This window comes from Leptodactylus fuscus, chromosome 1 (genome assembly GCF_031893055.1).
Source record: "Leptodactylus fuscus isolate aLepFus1 chromosome 1, aLepFus1.hap2, whole genome shotgun sequence".
In the NCBI taxonomy this organism is placed as follows: Eukaryota; Metazoa; Chordata; class Amphibia; order Anura; family Leptodactylidae; genus Leptodactylus; species Leptodactylus fuscus.
The window spans coordinates 244,555,178-244,571,016 of NC_134265.1; the positions used below are offsets into that span (position 1 = coordinate 244,555,178).

Consider the following 15,839-nt stretch of genomic DNA (forward strand, 5'->3'; position numbering starts at 1 on the left):
ACCTGTGTCACAGGCAAAGTGGAGCTGAAAGCTGATCATCCATCCTTGCCTAGAGGGAAAGCCACAACATCAGGGGGATATATCATACACATGTATGCAGTCATCATTCATCTGCGCGCAAACCACAGATCATACAGCGGTGTAACAACACGTGCCCACATCACCATATCCAGGAATATCATAGTGAGGATCAATAAAGCAGTTTACTGCACAGTCACACCTCATCTTTTCTAAAGGGAATATACAGGATGTCCGGAAAGTAAGTACACAAAATGAAAGGGTGGACTTTAGCCGGTATATGAAGCGTTTTTATTAATGAACATGTGGCCGGAAATGCATCATTGTGGCGCCGAGATGTTGGTTTCCTATCCCTCACTGCGCCATGTGAAAGGAGAAACGAAGAAGATTTTTTCTTGTGGGGACAGGTCAAATCCGTTGTGTAAGCAACACCTGGGCCAACCCACAAAGAGCTTTTGAACCGCATCCAGGCTGCGGTCGTTGCGGTGAGGGCCATGCCTGGAATCTGTGAACAGGTGCATCAATCCATCTCCTGGCATTGCACTGCTTGCATCAAGGCAGGCGGCCAGCACTTTGAGCAATTCTTGTAAATAAGTAACAGTGATTAAACTGATTTCCCATTAAAGCGCTTTCTCTTCTTCGTTTCTACTTTCACATATGCTTTATATAGATATGATGAACTGAACCTTATAATGTGGATCATTTTTAATGTTCCTAATTTAACATGTTATTATTAAACAATTTATTACACACAAGAAAGTTTTTTCTTCTTTTATTAAGCATTACAAATTCATTCATGAGAGAACTCAAATGGTCCAAATCTGTTTATGCAATATTCTTCTCGTAACTGTACTTTTTGATCTGGTCCTCAACCCACTCTCTGTAGGCTGATATTTTGGTGAAGACCTGAGGTTTCCTTTCCACAAGACAATTATTAGGTCCAAAACTTGCGATTCCTTGAACTTCCCAAGCAGAGTTTGTAGCAGATTGGCAAATCAGTGCTCCTTCAGCCCCACTCTGGAAAAAACATGACACATTTTGCATAAACAAAATTACAACTCAAATTCAGAAAGTTTCCTTAAAACATGTTGTTATGTCTTTGTTAACCAACAGACTGCTCAATCCTTTTGATCCCATTATTTCTCTAAGGTACAATAGATTTAACACATGGTGTTGGTCAACTCAAATTACATTTATATGATGGAGAATAGTTTTCTTAAGCCTAGAGTCAACCTAAAGTGAGTCTGCAAACAGACCCAAGCATACTAAACCCACCTCTCCATAAATTGGTAGCTTAGAGTCACCTGAATCAAACAGTGTTTTCCTATGGTGAATTAGTGCCCCCATTACCAAGATATCACCTTTTTTTTTGTCAATATGAAATGACCCCTTTGGAACAAGAGCATTGTTGTTATTCCAAAGAAATAAGCCTCCTACCAGTCTTTGCCATCTTCCACCCCTCCATTCTTACCCCAATTAACAGACAATATATACCCACTCTCCCTGGCTCTGAGTTCTGTCGCAATCACTGTCTCATATGTTCTCAGTATATGTCACTCAGGGCTCGTTCACATCTTCCCCCCAGCCTCTGTTATACAGGTTTCCATTTCCTGCCCGAAACTGGGCAGGAAATGGAAACCTGCAGGCATTTTTCAAACCCATTCATTCGAATGGGTTTGAAAAGTGTCTGGCTGTGAGCGCCGGTGAGCGTTTTATGCTCTCTGCGCCAAAACCGTTTTTTTTTAAACGGACACAAAGTCCTGCATGTCCGACTTTGTGTCCGGTTAAAAAAAAACAAAAAACGTTTTGCTGCGGAGAGCATAAAAAGCTCACCAGCACTCACGGCCGGACACGGTCTGCCAGGTTTCCGTCGGAAACCTGAGTACGGAGACCGAACGCTGAAGTGAACCCAGCGTCAGTCTAGACTTACATCTCAGGAATACTGCGCATGCACCAAGGATATGTGCTTTAGCAAGTGAAATATTCCTTCAAAATATTATATATACACTTACCTTACAAGCAGACTTTAATTTTTCAGGAGATTGAAAGCCAGCACAAACCATGGATACAGTTAATTGATTCTGCCAAAAATTGGACTGACTGCAAGTCTCGTAAGAAATAATTGGTATTGGTAACTGAAATTTTATATGTGTATTTGTTCCACCTATAAGAAAATATATTTTAGATAAATCAAGACTCTCCTTAATCTTATTTTGATGACATTTGTCTACCTTTAAAATTCCACTAAATTTTAATGTCTTAATAGATATTACTACCTTGCTTTCTAGAAGACAACACAAACCTTTTTCTGCAGCCAGGGGTATAGCTAGGGGGCAACTGGGTCATTGCCATGGGTGTTTGTCAGCGACATCAACAAGCCTTTTTATGTATTTAGATTCAGAGAAAGGGTAGTGAACTGAGACTTTGCTACAGCCTAGCTAATATCCTTTTAGACAAATGGACATCTGTTCTCTTCATTTTTCTTAATCATAATCCACTTAGAGTCCAATCATGCCACCCTAACCTTTACCAACTGCATATACGTGACTCCATCTAATCACTGCTTAGTGGGAAACAATTACTAAATTCACTACACACATATCGTACAAGAAGGTTCTCTCTACCACATTTGTTGAAAGTAAAAATATTGAGAGCTGTGAACTTCTGTTGTCAGCATTTCAACACAGCCAAAACACGGTTCTGAATAATAAACCCTGCATAGTGTATACAGCATCACTTATTTAAAGGGGTTGTCCAGTTATAGCAAATAAGGCTTAGTTCACACGCAAATGCGCGTGTGCATATTCTGCTGCGGTAGTGAACGACATCCTGTCACAGCTTTCCACTCTGGATTAGGCCCAAATGAATGGTCCCAGCCCAGAGGGCGCTGGCGCGAAGCGGATGCCGCGGCAGATTCAGCCGCGGAATCCGCCTGAAGAAAGAACGCTAGCGGTCTCCATAGTCCACCATTGTGAGGGGGAAGATTATGACGTGGATTCTGCGCCATAATCCGCCTCCGGACATTTGTATGAAACTTAACCTTTAATAGTCCATGATAGAAACTGGAGGACATTTTCTATGGATTCCCAGTCAGTATATTTTTTGTTTATACAAGTTTTGTGGGCTGTGATTATCCCTTTTTGTGTTCATACTTCATATGACCATGGACTGATTAGGCTAAAGTCCCATTTTGTGGAAAGCTGTTGTTGCAGCAGCTACAAATGCAATGGAAAATATAAGACCGGGGCCCCAGGGGCCGGAAACGCCGCGATTTGGCCACGACAGAAACGCAGCGGGAAAAATCGTGGCGTTGTACAGTACTTGCAAAGTGGATGGGATTCATGCGAATCCCATTCCCACTTTTTGCGGAAAAAATTACAGCACGGACACGCTATGATTTCCAAAACAGTTGTAGCATGTCAATTATATATACGGAAACGCCGGCGGCTTTCCCATAGATATAATTGGAACAGAAAGTCTGCAGAGGAAAACTCAGTGAACTTTCTGTTCAAAGTGCAGCGTGAAGAACCGCAATGCGTTCACACCGCGGTTGTTCCCGCAGCGCTTTAGTGCGGCGGTTCCGGTCCGTGGGGCCTTAGTCTAAAGGAGGTAACTGATGAGAGCACAGATTTCATTTCTAAAACTTTTTCTTTAAGACAGTTTTCATAAATCTGTCTGTCTGTCTGTTATGCCTAGTACAGAAAGGGACAAGCATGACAGGAGTCCTCTGTTTTGTATTATTTAAAGGAAATTATATTATTAAATGGAACTTGTCAGGTGGTTAGTACACCATAAAATGACCTCATCATGTGCAGGATCAAGTGATACCCTTTCCATTGCTGCCCATCTGCCATCTTAGTGTTGCAACAAAGTAATGTTATAAATGTCTGAAAGCATAAAACGCCAGTTATGGTGAGCGAGAAGCAGTTTCAGTTTAGTCATGCTGTCCACTATCATACCTTCTGGATCTGATATCTCCCTTGTGATGTCAGGGAGTGAGGGGACTGAGGGTGATGTCACTAATGCCCAATAGGTGTGAACAGCATGACTAGGCTAAAGCTGCTCCCGCCAGTATGACTACTTAGGGTAATTTACATATGTTGTTCAAATATTTAGAACTTCACTTTGCTGAAACAGATTACATGGGGGCACCAATGGAAAGGGAATTACTTGATTCGGCACATAATGATGATAGTTTATGGAGATAAAATGACAGGTTCACTATAATTCCCCGTATCATGCCCTGTTCCCACGGGCCTTGCAAAAGTCAAAACATATTGTATAGACTTTGTCTGGAATCATTCATAAATTACACGTATAAATGTAGGCGTGTTAGGTTTCAAACCAGAGATGTCTGGCAATCCCGCTTTGCCTATTGTGCATGTGCTGCCAATCCAAGCATGCATATTAAGTTGGCACCCAAACAAGGGCTGAACAACTGTCTCATAGCACAGTTTATGAAGAACAAAAACAAAAGCTACACCTTTTTTTTTCTCATCGGTGCCCCAAACTGACTATGTGTTTCATGATGATACTTTACCTGATGCCCAGCCTGTCCAATAGCAAATCTCTCCAGATGAAACCGTTTCTTCAGGATAAGGCAAGCAGACTGGCTGTATACTGGACACCTTTTCTGACAGGTGCAGTAGAGCTATATCATTAAAATAGGCATTGCCTTGGGAAGATACAAAGGCTTCATGTCTGATAAAGGCATCAGTTCCAACACAATGCTCTGTAGAATCAGATGCAAAGCAAACCCTCCATGAATCCAGCTTCTGGTCACTGAAAAGAAAAACACATCTATTACATTTAGACTGTTTTGACGTTTATATCATTGGTTATGTTTGGAGACATTGTCACAAATTTTTGGCACCTTTCAGATAAGGAATAACAAGGGTTATAGTGCTATAGTGGCTGGTACTAGAGATGAGCGAGTAGTATTCAATTGAGTAGGTATTTGATCTAATTCTACCGTATGAGAAATATTTGTACTCGATCTAATGCTACTAGCTATTCGCAGTAAATATTCTATTCAGAACCAGCATTGATTGGCCAAATGCTATACAGTGTATAGCATTCGGCAAATCAACGCTGGTTCTGCAGCAGGCTCGTCCTTGCTAGTCAGGAGAGCTGGCAGCTTGCTGTTACGAGGGAGCAGCCTTTTTCTCATAGGAATCCATTGACCAGCGTTGATTGGCCAGTGTACAGCATTCGTCCAATCAACGCTGGTTCTGCCAGATGCTCGTCTGTGAGGAGGCAGAGTCTAAGATCGGACCACAGCAGTCTCCATTGTGGTCCAATCTTACACTCTGCCTCCTCACAGACGAGCCTCCGGCAGAACCAGCGTTGATTGGCCGAATGCTGTACACTGGCCAATCAACGCTGGTCAATGCATTCCGATGACAAAACAGTCAGCTCCCTCGTAACCACAAGTGGCCAGCTCTCCCGACTAGCAAGGACGAGCGTGCTGCAGAACCAGCGTTGATTTGCTGCAGGCTTGTCTTTGCTAGTCGGGAGAGCTGGCAGCTTGCGGTTACGAGGGAGCTTACTTTTTATCAGCGCACTGCAAGCACTGTGCAGTTAAAGTGCACGGACCCCATAGACTATAATGGGGTCTGTGCGCTTTAACTGCACAGTGCTCCTCCTAAACACTCTCCTCCTGCTACTCGTGGACTTGGTGACTCTCCTTTAGTGGAATAGTCGTTTCCCCTGAAACGAGCATTTTTTCCCATAGACTATAATGGGATTTGATATTCGATTGAGTAGTCGAATATTGAGGCTCTACTCAAAACGAATATCGAATCTCGAATATTTCACTGTTCGCTCATCTCTACCTGTTTTTTTTAAAGGGGCTCTATCAGCAAAATCATGCTGCTAGAGCCCCACATATGCGTGAATAGCCTTTAAAAAGGCTATTCAGGCACTGGTAAAGTTATATTAAACTACCCCCCAGTTTTAAAATAAAACCCTAAAACAGAATATGATCAACTTACCCATAGTGCACGGTGGACGGGAATTTAGGATCCGCCGTCATCTTCAGTCATGCCTCCTCTTCCAGCGATGTCCTCGGGTCCCGTCTAACTCACGAACTGACATTGATTAAAAATGGTGCGGGCACATGCGCAGTAGCCGTAGTAGAAGCAGCATGCTACTGTGCATGCACCCGCGCCATTTTTTAACAATGTCAGTTAGCTAGTTAGACGGGACCCGAGGACATCGCTGGAAGATGAGGTGTGGCTGAAGAAGACGGCGGACCCTGAATGCCCGCCCACCGTGCACGATGGGTAAGTTGATCATATTCTGTTTTAGGGTTTTATTTTAAAACTGGGGGGTAGTTTAATATAACTTTGCCAGTGCCTGAATAGCCTTTTTAAAGGCTATTCACACATATGTGGGGCTCTATCAGCATAATTTTGCTGATAGAGCCCCTTTAAGGGAACACTGTGGCTGTGTATGTGTTTTATGGGTTTTGTGCCTAGCTCTAATGAGGCTGTACTGATATAGAAGCAATATGACTGGGCCAGGGCCACCACTATTTCTGTAGTTAGACACTAGGAGGTGCCAGCCATATCACCAGTGATGGAGGAGACAACGCATAAAGACACTGAATCAAAGGGATATCAGGTACAGCAGTTGGCGTTCAGAAGCCAACTGATCTAGGCTGGACTCGAGAGGCCTACAGGAGAGGGAGCTATCACAGAAGACATACTCTGTACTGAATGTAGCAAGGATTTTGAGTCAATAATTATCCTTTATTCACTTTAGTTTAATATCTTTAGTTCTTGCCAGTAAACTGTAAAGCATAGCTGGCTGGCCCTGTCTGTATGCATCAATTCAGACATGTTACATCTTGACGTAGTCAGCAGGATGGATGCAGATAATAATACAGTGGAAAATGTTTGCTATCCAGAGTGCAAACCCAGGTTTGGCAGTGCCTCTACTAGAAGGCTATGACCCCAAGTGGTGATGGAATGGTGACGTTCACAGTTCTGGTTGTATTTGGAACCCTATTAGAGGGTGTGACCTCTACAGTCCCTAATCATCTCCCAAATTACAATGGAACTGGTATTCTCCTGGAGGCTGGAGAGGGAGACTAGAATCTAGACAGAAATGTTCGCAGAGTTTCTGTTTTAATTATACCTATGGGGAAATCACCGGCGTTTCCGTAGGTATAATAGAGATACTGCGATATCCAAAACCATGCTGGTTTTGGAAACTGCCAAATGTAGGCAGCATGGTTTTTACTGCAAAGTGGGTATGGGGTTTGCTAGAATCCCATCCACTTTGTTGAGACAGTAAAGTGCCACAATGCATTGCCGCTGCGGTTTTTCCTGTAGCGCTTTTTTGCTGTGGGATGCCACGTGGGGCCTTCGCCTTAAGGAGCTCTGCTGTGTAAAGTGACAGGCAACCTGTGCCAAATCACCACCAATTTATGTGGTGGTTTTCAGACAACACAACTCCCAGTCATGGAGTGCAAGTAATTGCAAATGATGGGGTAACAATTTCACATCCAAATGTGTACAGCCAAGAAAAGAAAAGAAACAACACATCGATTCTGTTCCCCCAGTTTTCTGGTAATTTTATTAGGTCTGAATTATTGTTGTGCTGCCCATTTTCTGTTCTTAGGTGTAAATGTAGCACTGAGTGTAAATATAATACTCACATATCTATACAATGAGCAGGAAGGAGGATCCACCGTGAATGTATCAGTGACCCGGCACATCTATGCTGGAATGGTAGATATGGTCTGGAGCGACTCTGCAAGACATGAAGAAAACATTGTAGGAATGTTGGCAATGACCAAATGTATGTAAAGGCAAGCATGTCACCATTTAATTCTCTCATTTGTATCATATTTTTCAGACTATAAGACGCACTGGGCCATAAGAAGCACCTAGGTTTTAGGGGAAGGAAACAGGGAAAAAAATTTGGAGTTGCTGCAAGGCTACAGGTGGCCCTGCAACTGTATGGGGATACCTAGAGTATCTTTTTTTGTACGGCCAGGTGTACTTTTTAGTTATACCATTTTGGGAAATATCTGTTGCTTTGATTACTTTTTATTCAATTCAGAGGAGAAACAGTGAAAAAAATGTCAGTTCGGCACTTTTGATTTTTTTTCCCGCTACAGCATTCACCCTACGGGTAAAATATTTGTATAAGTTTGTAGACCGGGCATTTTTGGACATAGAGATTCCTAATGTATATGTATTTCACAGTAATATTCTACTTTTATATGTATTCTAGGGGAAGGGGGTGATTTGTTTTTTTTAAACTTTTTTTTTATTTTCTTTACTATTTTATTAGCCCTCACTAGGGGGCTTGAACTTGTAATCATTAGATTGCAAGTCCCATAGAAAACTGTATTGCAGTCTATGAGATATTCTGTACATTGCTATTGCGGCTGGTCATAGACCAGCCGCAATAGTGATATTCCTATGACAGGCTTGGGAGCCTTCATTAGGCTCCCAGCTGTCGCAGTAACAGGTCGGCGCCTGCGATCTTGCCGCGCAGGAGCCAGCCTGCAATGAAAAGGTAGTTTTAAAACTACGGGGGAGCCCGGGAACAGTTTTAATATATTTTGGTGAACTCTGATTGCAGGAATTAGCTCCGAGTCTCCGCTGTACATTACAGCAGAGACCTGGTAGCTATGGTGACTGCTCTGCAGCAGAGTGTACGTGTCTTTCAAATAATCTGAATCTGTACCAACCACTCAGGATGATGGTTGTTTCACCAACTGCTTCGTCTGGGAATTGGCAATCCAGGGTAATTGTCACCCAAATCGACATTCTTCTTACCCCAGACAATAGCAAATTGCCCAAGCTATATGTGTTCTCGCAGGGTTGGGCAGACACAACACATACATGCCATTTATGTCACATGGTTGGGCATGCTGGATGTATCCTATGTTTGTTCACTGTTCTGTTGTTTGTAAGATTGGGTTCACATGTGCACTGCATTTACATCAGAAATCACCAAAAATTGGAAACGATGTACACCTAGCAAACCCAGGGCTGAACCTAGCCTCTGAGGTGAACTATAGAATGGTGCCCCTTCCCCCCAATAAAAATAAAAAAAATGTACACACCTGGCAATCTTTGATTGCGTGATGGGGCCTCCCTAGTGAAAACCTTACGTCACTACAACATGTGGTGAAAGGAAATCACAGAAAATCACCAAACTAATTTGAAGAGTGGGATTAATAGAAAGTTTTGGCTTTTTAAAATGGTATGTAAAACTCTGGTGTCTGAAATGCCAGTTAAAGTCAGTCTTAATAAAAGCAGTTAAAGAAGCATGGATAAAGACTGAGGGAGATGTATTAGGATGTGTTTGTCAAAGAAGCAAAAAAAAATTGCCAAAAATTGGGGCAGGCCTTTATTTGCACTATAATTTGCACAATTTCTGTAATAAGCAAATCTGTCAGTCTGATGGACACCACTAACTCCTGTTTTTTTTGTCAATTTTGAAAAGATGTGAGATGAGTGAAAAGTTGCACATTGCATAGAAATATCACATGCTAAACGTGTGACCCACAAAATGAGACAGATTAATAAATTTGCCCCTTTGGAATTGAAACTCAAACATATTCATAGGCATGCAAGCAAGAACGCATCACATTAGTAGATAAGATACCTATTCCTGCTCTCAGCTGAGGGTTTGATACAGTTGTATCCACGTATAGGAAATCTGTAAACATGCACAGCAGTTGATAGTTTACTAATCTGCTGGATGGTTTGCTACAGTGTATTATTAATCTGAATTCCAGGTTGATTATCTCAGGCCCACATCTGTGTTCGGTATTCCATTCGGGGAGTCCACTTGAGGAACCCCAAACGGAATACCAAGAGCATTAAAAAGCGGTGAGCAATGAAAGCACACGGACCCCATAGACTATAATGTGGTCCATGTGTTTTCCATGTGGTGTCTGCACGAATCATGCAGAGAGAAAAGTACTTCAAGCACTACTTTTCCCTCTGCATGATTGCTGTGGACACTGCTTGGAAAACACACGGTCCTCCATTATAGTCTATAGCATCCGTGTGCTTTCATTGCTCACTGCTTTATAATGCGTTAGCTATTTTGTTTGGGGGGGGGGGCACAAACGGACTCCCCAATCGGAATACCGAACACAGATGTAAACCAGGCCTCATAGAGCATTGTGTACACTATCGTATCCACTTCTTGCTGCTCATATGTTTACCAGATATTTGTTGATCCAACAGATATAGTAAAGCAATAGCATGCCAAGAATCTATAAAAAACATTGTATAATGCTTACCTGTATAGAGGCATGCCAGTGTAGATGCGAAGAATCGCCGGGCATTGTGGATTTGAATTGATGGTCACAGTTTGCAGGCCAGTCTAATACAATATAATATGTCAGTGAACTGTAATGTTACATCACACTTTCCAAAATTCTATACGTTAACATTTTCTATCATTGTGAATGCAGACAACAAGTGATGGTGGCAAATGGAAACAACACATGTAAAATTGGAGAACTAGATAAGAGGCTGAGCCTATAGGTCTCATTGACTTGGCCAGTAGTATGTGACCCCCACAATCACTAAACCAGGGGTCCTAATCCCGCAGTTCCTTATTACTGCATCACTCTGCAGTCAAGAGTTTTGAATGGAACAGCTGTCGAGCATACATGGCGCCACTCCATGGGACTGCAGTACAGATTGGGCAGAAACAGCCAAGTACATGGGCATCCCAGGGCAGGTCTATGGAACATATTGTAATTGTAGCATTGCGGCTGTTGAAGGAGATATTGCATGAGCAAAGATGTATTGGGTTATGTATATCATTGGTAGCTTCACACATATTAGCAGATGCCACCCTTATGTTTTTTTTTTTTATAAATTCTTTATTTATAAACACATATACAATAGAAAAGAATCAACTGTAATTACAGACAAATGATTGCCAGAACAACAAAGGGCCCATAAAAACAAGGACCCGGGGAACAGAACAGGGCAAGAAATGTGGAAGTGGGGCCCCTCCATAACCAAAGGGCGAGGAAGGGCGCCAGCATCGTACAAAAGAAACAAAGGGAAGGGGAGAGCGCAGAGAACAAGAGGTGAGGGGGGGCGTAGGGAAAAGGAGGGAAGGGGGGAGGGACGAAAGGAAGGAGAGGGGAACAGAAGGAGGAGGGGGGGTCCAAACCCAGAACCAGATCTCAAGCCAAACCCAAGATGTCCCTATACGGCTGGGATCCCTGAAATAAAATCCACGGGGTCCAAGCCCTCAGGAAGGATTCATGTTTGTCTCGAAGAGACGCCGTAAGGTCCTCCATAGCCTGAATGTCCTCCACCTTACGGATCCAGTGGCGTAGGGACGGGGGGGTTAGGAGACTTCCAGAGGGCAGGGATACAGGCTCTGGCAGCATTGATCAGGTGGCGAATCGCCGAGCGGCGGTAAGCCCGCCGGGGAATATTGGAGAGGTGTAGAAGGAAGCAAGCCGGGGTATTGGGAAGGGAAGACTGGAAGATTTGAGAAGTCAGGCGGTGGACACCATCCCAGAAGCCCCTCAAAGCCGAACAACTCCAGAAGACATGAAGGAGGGTCCCCTCCTCCGAGCCACAGCGCCAACAAAGCGGAGAGGTGGTGGGGAAAAACTTGTGCAGCAAGGCCGGGACATGATACCATCTGGTGAGAATCTTGTAGCCCGCCTCCTGAAACTTACAAGCCACAGAGCTTTTGTGGGCGAGCTCCAAGATCCTGACACAGTCCGCATCCGAAAAGGAGAGAGCTAGGAAGGGGGGTCTATGGCCCGGAGGAGGGGAAACCAAGAGCGAGTAGAGCTCCGAGAGAGAATGGCGTAAAAGGCCAGATCCAGAACAAGCCTTCTCAAAGCCCGTAAGAGGTCTGTCAAAGGCGTCCGGGTCTGACAGCGAGGAAAGGAAGTGGGAAAGTTGTAGCCCCCTCCAAGGACCAAGGGGTGGGAGGTCATGGACAGTGTGAAGGCTCTCGAGAGGCCGCCAAGACCCTTCTGAACGAAAGTGGAGGACTCTGCATGCCCGCGTCCGCCACCCTTATGTTATGTCAAAACTCAAACAAATACAATTCATGTAACACCATGATACACATATGTTTTCATATGTCTTGGTATTATACCTTTCATTTTTACATTTTATGTGTGACATATCATTTCTTTTCCCCTTGGATGTCCCTCTTACTACACACCTGTGTGGGGTTATGTTTGATTGTTATGGATACTTGAGGAATAGTTTACTTTTTTTTTTTTTTTAAATAAAAAAAAACATTTCTAGTGTAAGTTCAATTTGGTATTGCATATAGGGTTGGCTTTACTGGGTAGCTTTGCTGACAGTCATACAAGTCCAAATTTGGGGTACACTAGTATTTTTTTATACATCAATATTTAATGACACTCGTCTTCTATATGTGTTTTTAATGTTTTACTTATCCCATGATTTTATCTATATGTGTCCCTTTTGCACGATGCAAATAAACTGTATTGTTCATCTTTTTTCTTTGCTTGGTGGTACATGAATTATATGGCACCTAAGTTGCACTTAGGTGTGCCTACTATTATTTGCATGTTTTCTAATTGTAGGTTTTTTTTATTGAAAAACATTAAAGCTTTATTCGTACAACTGCAAGTGGATTTATAGACTTGAATTACTTTATAATTTTTAGAAATGTAAGGCTACATTTATCAACTCACCTATAATAAGATTATCCCATGGTTTGGGCTGTGTTACTGCAACATATGGAATGTCGGTTAGATTAGTTGTCCAATACCCATAGAAGCCTCTGGCATTCTGAGCATAGTCACTGACAAATGTAATAACAGCAGTATTCCCAGTTGTGTTTAGGGTCTGTGGTACAGTATAACCACAGAACTGACCTACAATAGAAATAAAAAGTTACATGTAAACTACTTCTTTGTTAGGAAGTTTTAAGATAATTAGGATTTCTTGCCATCTTCCTACACAGTTCATGCGAAAAAATAGCACTATTTTTAGGAATTTTCAGATCAGCAACATATCTTATGAGATTTGGCTTTACTGTGGGTTTTCAAGCAATGAATACAGAGGCAAATCCACAGTAGTATCAATAACACATTCAGGTTTTGTAATGAAATTCATGAAAAATTCAGCATCAGAAAACATCTACAATGTCTCAACATAAATTGTAGTCTTGGTTAAAGTTTTAGCTTTAAACAATTCTAGCATCCCCACAGTGCAATAAAATACATGCAGCGGAGACGCTGCAATTTCCAAAACCATTGCGGTTTTGGAAATTGCAGCATGTCCATTATAGCTACGGTAATGCTGGTAGTTTCCCAATAGGTATAATTGAAGCTGAAAATTTGCAGAGGAAACCTCTGCAATCTTTCTGTGAACAGTGCTGTGAGAAAAACGTGAAGCATTGCCGCCGCAGTTTTTCCCCGCAGCGCTTTTTTGTAGCGGGACAGGCTAAGGGCTCGTTCACATCAGCGTTGTGAACTCCGTTATGCAGGTTTCCGTTTCCTGCCTAAAACAGAGGCAGGAGACGGAAACCTGCAGGAGTCTCTCTCACCCATTCATTTGAATGGGTGAGAGAGATGTCCGGCCGTGAGCGGCGGTGAGCGTTTTATGCTCTCCGCCGCGAAACCGGGTTTTATAATCCGGACACAGAGTCGGACATGCAGTACTCTGTGTCCGGATAAAAAAATCCGGTTTTGCGGCGGAGAGCATAAAATGCTCAGCGCCGCTCACGGCCGGACCTGGTCTGTGCTTTCCGTCTTCTGGCATGCAGAAGACGGAAAGCACAGAACGGAAAGAAGAACGCAGGTGTGAACCTAGCGTAAGGCCCCACGTTGTAACAACAACTGGGGTATAGAAAATAGGGGAAGGGAAAAGGAAAGGCAGAGGGGACAGCAGGGCGAGGGAGAGAAGAAGGGTTGAAAGGGGGTAACCAGAGCAAATTATCTTAGAAAACAGTAACAGTACAGCACTATCAGTACATTATAAAGAGCAGGCAGATGGCACAACTAGGGTGTGGAATAGTAATTGTCCCAAACAGTCCAATTAGCTAGAAATCTGTCCATGGTGCCATGTATGGAAACTGTAAGATATTCCAATGAGCACATATACCTTATTCTGGAATATAGATATAAGCATGATGGTGGATCCTCTTCCAGTAAAAGGCTATAAGGCATTTACCTGCTGTTAAAATATGGAGATGTAGCCTGAAAGCCTTTTCCACATGGATTTAGGAAGGAGATTAAAGAGATACATGGAATAGGGAGCGGATTACCGTCCAGAAAGAGGTGATGAGAAAAATGTACATTTTTTAACTGCCTTTTTGGACCACAGTCATGTAAATGTTACATAACTAATCATGATCAATGATAGAAAGTTGATCAAACTTGTTTACTAAATTTATGCCACCAAATGTATGAATTGTAACATACAGGCTTCTGTTACAGCTCTTGCCTATTAAAGATTGTCTGAATTTTTAAGTGATCATATCCCAATTTTGACATACCGTATATACTCGAGCATAAACCGACCCGAATATAAGCCGAGGCCCCTAATTTTACCACAAAAAACTGGGAAAACTTATTGACTTGAGTATAAGCCTAGGAGGGAAATGCAGCAGCTACTGCAAAATTTCAAAAATTAAAATGGTCGGAGTTTTTGGATGTAGTAGTTGCTGGGTGCTGCAGAAGGGAAGGGGGTGTTTTGGTTGTCTGTCTGCCCCTTCCCTGAGCTTGAGGACTGGGATTTTTTCCCCCACTTGGAATTCAGCCTGGCTGAATATAGGGTATCTGCAGTGCTCCTATTAACCCCTTCCCGATGGAACAGGAGCACTGCAGATCCCTTATATTCAGTAGACCGGGCACTTTCAGACACAGGGATACATCATGTGTATGTGTTTCACAGTCTTTTTTTTTTTTTTTTTTATAAGTCATTTTCTACTAGTATATGTATTCTAGGGAAAGGATGGATATAGAACTTTTATTTACTTTATTTTTTTATAAAAAAATTTTTTTTAAACCTTTTCTACTTTTTCATTATTTTATGGGAGATTCTATACATTACCATTGCAGCTGGTCATAGAACCCTCCCCCCCCCCCCCAAAAAAAAAAAAATAAATAAATAAATTTTTTTTTGCTTGACTCGAGTATAAGCACAAAAACTGTGCTGAAAAATTCGACTTATACTCGAGTATATACGGTAACCATAAAAACGAACCACTATTTTTGATGTATTTGGAAATCATACCTACCTAGTTTTTTTGCACCAGGTTTGTCTCCATCAAAAACTTCCACAAAATCCTGACAAACTCCTGTCCAGTTTGCAGCCTGTAGGTTAAAATTTCTAAAGACAATATAGATAGTCTTGCTGGGGTCAACTGTTATTTTCCACGTGCATGCTTTACTATTAGGATAGTTAGAAACTAGCCAGTTCGGTGACTTAAACTCTCCTTTGTCTGCATTCATATGACCTCCACAAGCAGCAATGCCTGAAAAAAATGAATTTATAATATGAGAAATTCAACCAACTCATAGAATCCTGCAGTACAAACTATTACTATTAACGCCTTACTGTGTGAGCAAAATATTATAGGACATTTTCATTTGCATTCAATGCAGCGAAATGGAGGCAAAATGATGATTTCTGAGAATATTGTAACCCTCCCTCATTCAGCACCGATAGGGTAAGTTCATAGGTGGTTTTTTGATCCGGAACCAAAAACCGGGTAGCCGTGACTGAAAGCCAGGGCATTGCATCGGCATCCAGTCGCGCACTCAGTTCTGGATTAGGCCCAATGAATGGGCCTAGTTCGGAGGTGGGAGTGTCTTCAGG

The 15,839-nt window shown here is 42.4% G+C and overlaps 1 protein-coding gene across 1 annotated transcript in view; it reads right to left on the reverse strand.

The window, feature by feature from the left end:
- Positions 1 to 286: 286 nt before the first annotated feature.
- LOC142216856 (ovochymase-2-like) overlaps positions 287 to 15,839 on the reverse strand; it is a 96,087-nt gene continuing 80,534 nt past the window's right edge. The window contains exons 19-25 of the mRNA XM_075284907.1: positions 15,259 to 15,495; positions 12,707 to 12,889; positions 10,295 to 10,377; positions 7,682 to 7,776; positions 4,559 to 4,800; positions 2,031 to 2,182; positions 287 to 1,035 (exon numbers count right to left, since the gene is read on the reverse strand). Coding sequence (XP_075141008.1) covers positions 844 to 1,035; positions 2,031 to 2,182; positions 4,559 to 4,800; positions 7,682 to 7,776; positions 10,295 to 10,377; positions 12,707 to 12,889; positions 15,259 to 15,495 — 1,184 coding nt within the window. The 3' untranslated portion in view covers positions 287 to 843. The remainder of the gene's footprint in view (positions 1,036 to 2,030; positions 2,183 to 4,558; positions 4,801 to 7,681; positions 7,777 to 10,294; positions 10,378 to 12,706; positions 12,890 to 15,258; positions 15,496 to 15,839) is intronic.